The following is an 8,354-nucleotide window of genomic DNA, read 5'->3' on the forward strand; positions in this document are numbered from 1 at the left end:
GGGGGGGGCAGATATTTGTCTAATATGTGGATGAGTAACCCTATTCACAAAAAAAGAAAATAATTACACTGGCACTGTTGAGTGTCCCATGGTGTAAATCTATCATCAGTCATGTTGTCCAGCGCTTTTGAATCCATCGCAACAAACGCCGCCTCAAAACCACGGTGATGATTCTGCTCCCGTCACTTACTCTTCCACAACTGATGTTTCCCTAGTCCTGCTGAAAGGCACAGCAACTTCGGGGAGCCTAGTTAATATCAGTGACCAAATATGGTAATTTTCATATTTGGTCAATTACATTAGCCACCATCCCTGGCCCCTTTGTTTACCTTTAGCTACCGACTGTGAATACCCATCTGGCAGCTAAATGTAAAGGGGTCAGGGCTGTGTCATTGATTGCTAGGATGGCAGTGGCCTTAATTCACTCAATTACTGTTATTAATTTATGTGTCATTAACATTTGTTGAATCACAAGTTGGGCGAAGGGAGGGTTGTCTGAAGATCTGATTGTTAACTTTACAACTAGGGCTGAAACAACAAATTGATAGTCGATTTCCATTATTGATTTAGTTGGTCTCTCGATTTGTTAGGCTGCTTGCACCTTCTCTCCCTCCCGCTCCCCACATCACTCGTATGCTTGTGAACACTGACTGTTGGGACACTGCCAAAGGACCCGCAGCCTCCTTTCCTCCTCCCCGGGATGAATAGGACTGCTCTGGCGTCACCCAGCGCCCCCCCCCTAGAGCTCCTCCTCCCCGGGATAAATAAGGACATTCCTGAGTCCCTTCCCTGAATGTTCTTCTCTTCCCTGAGATGAATATGGCTGTTTCGGCATCACCCGGAGTCCCGTGAGCGGGGACTGTTCCCATTCGGGACCTGTGGCCTCCCCCATGTCTCGACCTTCCTCCTTCTCTCCTCCCCCCTGGGATGCTCATAGTGGACTGTGGACAGTGCACACTACTTACACTACAAGCCTGTGACACACTGCACACAGAGCCACGTACAACAAAGGAAAGCGGCGGTGCGCAGAGCTTTGCGCGCAGTGTCTAGCAGTATTCTCTCCCGCGCTTTTACATTTTCCTTTTTGTAAGCTGTGTGGGGAAAAAAATTAAAGATGGAAGCTGATTGGCAACTCTACCAGTTAAGAACTTGTCTCAGGCACTCATTATTCCCCCCCATATGCCTTTCTGCAGGAATAAAGCTGACCATACTCATTAGAGGGTAGTCAGACATACCGGTACCATCTGGCCAACCTCCAGAATCTGTGGCAGTGAGTGCATCCCTAAACATGGGCCCAATGTGACCATTTATTGTTAGGCCTATGGAATGCTGCAGTGGCATTGATTTTATCACAGAAAACACTAATTGTACAACATTTTTTAGACTGTCTTTTCACTATTTGCATCTTTATGTCTTTTATTCTATTTAGAGTCTTGGCCGGCTGTTTTTGTTGCTTTTGTAGGCATCAGATCTTTGCTGGAGTAGAACATTATCATCCCATGTTTGTGACTAGCTTAGGTTTATCTATCAAATGCCATAATTCTGTCCGTTTCAATAATGTGTCAACCATCAATATAGAGGTTGATAAAGTTAATACACATCACTGGAATTTCCTGCTGAAAAGGACTAGTGTTTGCTCCTGAAAAAAATTATTTAGCAATTTACATTGGTTAATGGATTGCCGTTTGACCTTTTTTAAATGTTCCAACAAAGCATTCTCGGTTTCGGGTTCATTAACTGTAGAATTTCTGCCAAGTTTAGATTTCCTGCTTTGACAAAATGTGCAGTTTTATATTGGAGTCCTAGCATTTCGACTTCACAAAGTGCCCTTTGAGCAGAGATATTCAGCCCATAAGATGAGATTTTTACAACCAAATACCATACTTTTATGGAAGGTACGATCAGAGTATTTTTTTCTTGGATTGAGGTCGTTTTCTGAAAGGTTTTAATAGCTTTATGATATGAATTAAACATATGTGGCATTGATTCTATTAGAATTTACACTGTAGCAAGATCTAGGACACCAAATTTGTAGTTGGGTTTTTCTCATGATTGGAGAACTGAGAAAATGCAGTTTGGGTTTTATGGAACTTTATTTTACTGTGCCACTTATTGCTTCAATTCCTTGATATCCACTTGTTAAAGAGGTTTTATTTTTCCTTAAAAATGTGGTGATAATTCATCCACTTTACTAATTTCATGTTCTGCATGATCTTTATTGGGAGGTCCAGTTGTTTCCCCCCAAAGATTGTCTTTGCTTTATCCTTTTTATATTCAGAAAGATACAGTACGGTAGATTATGGTGAACATTATGCTCACAAAGAAAGTTGTGCATCTGTATACCAAAAACACCTAAAATGCCTATATTGCTGTGTGTAAGTGAAGGGCCCAATTCACACTAAAGCTTTGCACGCAGCACGGCATGCACATTTTTGAATTTGCAGCACACAGTATTGCAGAGCCATGGGGTGCAGCACAAGACCACCGGTAAGGTGAGTTGCGGTGCCATTCAAATGAATATCAACACACCTAGTGCACAGTACCACACGTTGCACAGTAACGTGCTTAGGATAACTCTATAGTGTGAAAGGGTCTAGGACCTAGAGACCTTTTTATGCTTTCTTCTTTACTCTCTTGCCCATTTTCATTATATACAGTTTGGCACATTTTGATCAAATACTGGTTGACTAAGTACAAGGTAACTACAAATAACTCCAGATTTTTGTTTTCCAGGAACACAGATATTTAGTCAAATTAGACTTTTCATTTAAGTCTAATTTATTCATCCGTATATTGACCAGAATAATTGAATGGCACCCATACTATCTATACAGAAGCAAAACTTTTTTTTCTTTTCTTTTTGGATTTAAGGTAGTATTTAGACCTTCTGTTGGGTATTTTTATTGCATTCACCTTTAGAGAGATGCACCAGAATGGTACGGATAACCATTGTCACTGAGAAAGTGAGGTGATATGCAAAATTTCAGTTGTCCCTGTAACAAGAGGTAAAGGGAAATCTTTCAGTGGGTATGGGGGTAGATCTGTTTTCAGGAAAACTTTTTAAAAGGGGAGTTCCCCTCACTTTGGGAGGTTTCTTCTAACTTCCGAGTTTCCTTAAAACTGGCAGTGGTTTTACCCTTTGCACTCTTTCTAAAACAATCGAAAAAAGTTGACTAGCCTTACATTTAAAGACTGGACTTGAGCAATCGCCTTAGATGTTGCCTAATCATTTATCTAAATGTTTGTTTTTTTGCTTTTGTAGATGCCATGTTGTTGTTAGCTGAAAGATTAGAGGGCCCATTCAACATTGAAACAGTCATGGACCCAATTGATGTGAAGATTTCAGATGCCATCATGAACATGCAGGAAAACAGTATGCAAGTGTCCCAAAAGGTTTGTGTCCAAAGCCCTGAGAAGTTTGTTGTTGTGCTTTTTGTTTGCTGGGAGTATATTTGAAAAAATAGGAGTTCCTACAGTAGTTACCTTCTATTCCAGGGGTTGGCAAACTCAGCACTCCAGCTGCAAATCCCATCACTCCTCTGCTTTTGGGAGTTGTAGCTGTCAGTCTTGCAATGCCTCATGGGACTTGTAGTTCCACAACAGGTGGCGTGGCAAGGTTTATTCACATGGGTAAAAAGCTGTATCTACTTAAACAGACTTGGTAGTGTTATAATGTGTCCCATCCTCCTGTCACTTTTGGTCAGCTTTGTCTGCATGCAATGTAGAGAAGAAGATACGTAAAGGTTTGTGAAATAAAAAGGTAATCCATGTACCAAATGCCATCATGACAAGTATTAAAGGTTATCTATAGTCCTGCTGTAACTTTAGCAATCGGTAAACCTGCACAATGTAACAAAGCAATACGTTTGGTAATTCTAACTGAAATCCTTTCTTGAATACGTGGATGTTTATGCCAGCTTTTCTCAACCGGGGTGCCTTAAAATTTTAGGGGGCTCCTGATGTAGAGGGGGGGGGTTTATGATGTAAAAGGGGGGACTCTGATTTGAAAAGGTAAACGCCACGTCCTTTTTTTTTTTTTTTTTTTGCAAGACCCCACCTTAAAATCTATACCCAACCCTTGGCTAGGTTAAGGGTTTGAAATTGATTCGGGTTGGGGAGGACTGAAAAAAAGCTGTGACTGAAAAGTTGAAAATTTTTGGTTTATGCACTGTTTGGCCACCATCCGCCTCTGTTGAGTACTATAGAGTTCTATGCTTACGTGTTTATGCAGTGGCTCACCCACCTCTTTGATTAAAAAAATACTTGCCTTTCTAAAGCTACAGCCCTCAGAGAGCAGGCTGCACTGATGTTGGAGAAGTGAGCATACCGCAATGAAGTCACATAAGGGGGCGTGATTGTTTTTCATGAATGCAGTGTTGTGGAGTTGTGTATTTTATATGAAACTGAGAGAATATGCGCCCCTGTAAACGTCCAAGTATGGGAGGGAGGTTTTATTCTTTCTCCAGCTATCAAGGAATATGCCACTGCCAAAGTCCAGAGGAGAGAGGTGTTGGGCACTCGAGTGATATGTATATGTGGGCAGGTTTGACTAACCGATATGTTAAACTACTAGGCTCGAGAACATAGAAATTAAGTTAATCATTTCATATATATTATTTGTGACCATAGATATGCTTTAACCACACACCGTAATCAGCATACACTTTTTTTGTGACAACTGCCTGTAAATTTTCAACTGCTCATCCGTTTTACTTCAAATCACTAGTCTTATTCTGTATCGCAATTTTTTTAATTTTAAAAGGTGTTTCAAGGATGTGGACAGCCGAAGCCCCTTCCCCCAGCAAGGTCTTCTCGATCAGTTTCCGGGGCAAATTTCAATGACAGATTTAGAGCCTACAGTCCTGATGAACGTCCAACAACTGCTGCAGGAACAAGTTTGGATAGACTGGTGGGTTAGGTTTTTATTTGTGCTTTCTTTTTTAAACTGTTCTCTTAGTTTACTCACATATGTGCCAGGACTAAATTGTATTGCCTTGTGATATGACTTTTCTTCTGTTTTTTTTTTTTCAAAAGTATTGCAGCCTGAAATTATGACCTATAGCTCAGTTTTTAGTTGACCTTTTGAGGTGTCATTTGAAACCATATTTCCCTTTGCTGTCCACAGGTATCTGATGTGAAAGAGAAGTTGAAGTCTGCCAAAAAATTCTGGTCTTCCTTACCCATTAGTATTTGTAAAAACAACTGGACATCAGGTGTTAATGAAGATGAATGTTGGAATGGAAGTGATAAAAGCAGGTTTGTATCTGACTTCACCCAGTAACCTTAATCATTGTGTACATATATTGGACTAATGCTTTCTCATACCTACTGCGTCCCATCTTGTAGCTCTTTATGCACCCCTCTGATTATTGTGGCACATGTGATAGTGGTGCCATCTATTCTGTGTCTTGTTGAAAGAATGTTAGCAGTAGAGCTTTGGAATATGAATGACCGGGCTCGCATTCTCCTAGCCATTAAATGTTGGATTATGTTCCCGATGCTCATTAGAATTGCAGAAGCTGCTTGGATAAGCAGCAAAATAGTTAACATTAAAGAACATGTCCAGTAGAGTGCAAGTTACCTACCACTAATTCTACCATGACCTGGATAGAGGAGAAGCGTCACAGATATTCCCCTAGCAATGTTTCCATTCCTTTTGCCACACCACAGTTTCCTTCTGCTGCACTACAAGCTTGTAGGGTTTAAAAAGTAGCAGGGTAACTTGTTCCCAACTTTAGAATGCCAGTCTATTTCCTCAGCTTCACATTTCTCCAAGTGATTTGCTTTCAGCATTTCTTACTTTCCTTTCAATGAGCCTACTTTGTGCATCCAGTGTTTGTGTCTAATCACTGTGAGAAATTTCACTATTGCAGATCGAGCCTGATGGACATTTGGCTGGGCTAGTACATTTAGTTGTTATTGTCATTGTATTATACCAGATGTATCAGAAATTGCCAGAGGTCCATGTCTTTTAGAACAGACAACAAATTAACTTCGCTAAACTTGCTCAATCAGGTCAAGTTCCCAGATGTGTTGATATGTGAGCGATCATTGTCTTCCAAATGTCAACCTAAGAAGTGTATTTTATTTTACCCCACCCTCACACTAATTTTTTCCCCTGATATTCTTCATCAGGTATCTGTATGCTGTCATGGGCAACGGTCTGGCAAGCCAGATAAACAATCCTGACGTAATGGTGGATGTCACAAAACCAGACATGGTAATTCGCCGTCAGATCATGGATTTGCGTGTGATGACAAACAAAATGAAGAGTGCATACAATGGCAATGACGTGAATTTCATTGATATAAGTAAGTGTTTTGTGAATTGCTGTGTAATATAATAAGCTAGGTGCCTCTTCTTTGTCAGACAGTTCTATAAAATAACAGCTGAAATGTGGTTTTCCCTTTACACCATGTTATTAAAACACTAAAATGTTAACACTAGGTTACTCCCAAAAAGGGGCAAATATAAAAGGAATACAGGCCTTTGATGGTATAAGTAGACTGGGATCTTTGTGTAACAAAATGGATGTCCTGACAACTTGCCAAAAGCTTTTAGGCACCCCTCCAAAGTGAGCAGCGGTGTTTCCAATGAAGGTTACTATTAATGCTGCAGCAAACAAAAACATTTTAGACAAATGTACACTTCCACACTTGTGTCAACAGTTTAGGGAGGGGCTTCTTCGGTTCCAACATGACTGTACCCCAGTGCACAAAGCTTCATAAAGACATGATTTGATGAATTGCAGCTGATCTAGCCACAAAGCAGCAACAAACTTCATATCAATGACCAAGGTTTTGGAATGTGATGTCCAAAAAGCTCATAGGTGTGATATCTGGTGTCCACAATATTTTTGCTATATCTTTTGTATAATCAATTCATATGACATGGTGCTCACCATTAGAAAAATCTTGAATTGGCTCTTTAAACTTTTTTCTTTTGTATCAGCCAGATTGCCTTATTAGCTTTAGTGACTCATTTTGGTTGATGTTTTGCAGGTGATGAGAACAGTGGTGATGGTAGCGGCAGTGGGGACTGTGAAACCTCACCATGTGGATTTCCAGTCAGTCCAACACAAGGACCAAAGACTGGCAGTGGACAACCAAAGGGGGGCAGGGTCAATCTACAAGAGGGTGATCCCCGGAAACTGCCCAGTGCAGCCTGGGCCAACACTGCTTCACATTTCATCATCCTTCCAAGTATCCTGTTTTTGGTGAGACAATGGAGATAATAGAGGGAATTCAAAACCCTTATGGAAAACAGAAGAGACTTCTCAGTATGGAAAGTGCACCTTTTATTCGAACCATCGAACATTTTTTATCTCTTTGTAAGCTGGACAAAGGTGTATTGTTTTTATTTTTTACCGCGTTGCCACAGGGTCAAGTGCTGGATCTGTTGTCCCTCACCTCACTTTACCTGGAAAATGGACTTGTCAATCTTTCCTGATACTCTAGGTTTATTGTGGCAAGTAGACATGTATATACAGATCTGTAGGTAGCTGTGCTTTATCACATTTCTAAGTTACTAGTCCCAGGGTCACACTGTCATACACATTTTTATTTTCTGTCTCCAATTTTTTTAGTTCCCATTTAATTTTAACTGTACAGAATCAGATTTTATTTATCATATATTTCGGGGAAAATGACCAAGCAGCCAACAAAATGATGCTTTTTAAGTGAAGTGTTTGTTTTAATGTATTTACAGATTAGGAATATCTGTGCTGGCTGATATTGCTGGCAGTGATGTATTTGGTAAATTGACCAAGTGTCAAACTTCACTTTGCAGATGCTTGTTTTTTCTTCTTCTTTGTACCATTAGAAATTTCAGCGAATTTAAACAGTTGTACACGACATACATGTGTCCTGTTTTGTTGCAATTACCACAAATTGGGTTTCATTAGAGCCTTCTATCTGTTTTCTGGGTTCACTATATGGTTAAGCAGTTTGTACTGCTTCATGCATTCCTTGGCAAAATTTTACTCTGGTCCGCACTTTAAAAAGTGTCTGCTGGTTGATATTGCCTGTTTGTTGAAGCATGCAGTATTAATACAGGTGTCTTTGAGTCAAATTCAAGCCCAGCCTCCCCATTTCTCCAACATTTTGCTTAATGCATATGGGCTATTCATAGCATCTCTGGCTCATGAAAGCTAGCTCAGTGGTTTATTCCTAGAAAGTAGGTCCAAGAGGTTAGAACATCAACACAAGCTGCATCTTACAAAAATACGAAAAGTTTTGAAGAAGAAAAGCAAAACAAAAAAAAATCTATTAATATGCTTGATTTTGCTTGATCATATCTTATTTGACTGTTTAAGCAAAATATTAGAACAGTGACCTTATTCTGACAAATGCAAT

The 8,354-nt window shown here is 40.0% G+C and overlaps 1 protein-coding gene across 1 annotated transcript in view; it reads left to right on the top strand.

Moving 5' to 3' along the window:
- The window catches only part of GPC4 (glypican 4), a gene marked incomplete at its 5' end in the record, with an annotated part of 52,365 nt that extends 44,592 nt beyond the window's left edge, over nucleotides 1-7,773 (top strand). The window contains 5 exons of the mRNA XM_018571930.1: nucleotides 3,263-3,393; nucleotides 4,763-4,909; nucleotides 5,126-5,256; nucleotides 6,136-6,311; nucleotides 7,002-7,773. Coding sequence (XP_018427432.1) covers nucleotides 3,263-3,393; nucleotides 4,763-4,909; nucleotides 5,126-5,256; nucleotides 6,136-6,311; nucleotides 7,002-7,234 — 818 coding nt within the window. The remainder of the gene's footprint in view (nucleotides 1-3,262; nucleotides 3,394-4,762; nucleotides 4,910-5,125; nucleotides 5,257-6,135; nucleotides 6,312-7,001) is intronic.
- Between the last annotated feature and the right edge of the window lie 581 nt (nucleotides 7,774-8,354).

This window comes from Nanorana parkeri, unplaced genomic scaffold (genome assembly GCF_000935625.1).
Source record: "Nanorana parkeri isolate BGI_ZX_2015 unplaced genomic scaffold, ASM93562v1 scaffold1869, whole genome shotgun sequence".
In the NCBI taxonomy this organism is placed as follows: Eukaryota; Metazoa; Chordata; class Amphibia; order Anura; family Dicroglossidae; genus Nanorana; species Nanorana parkeri.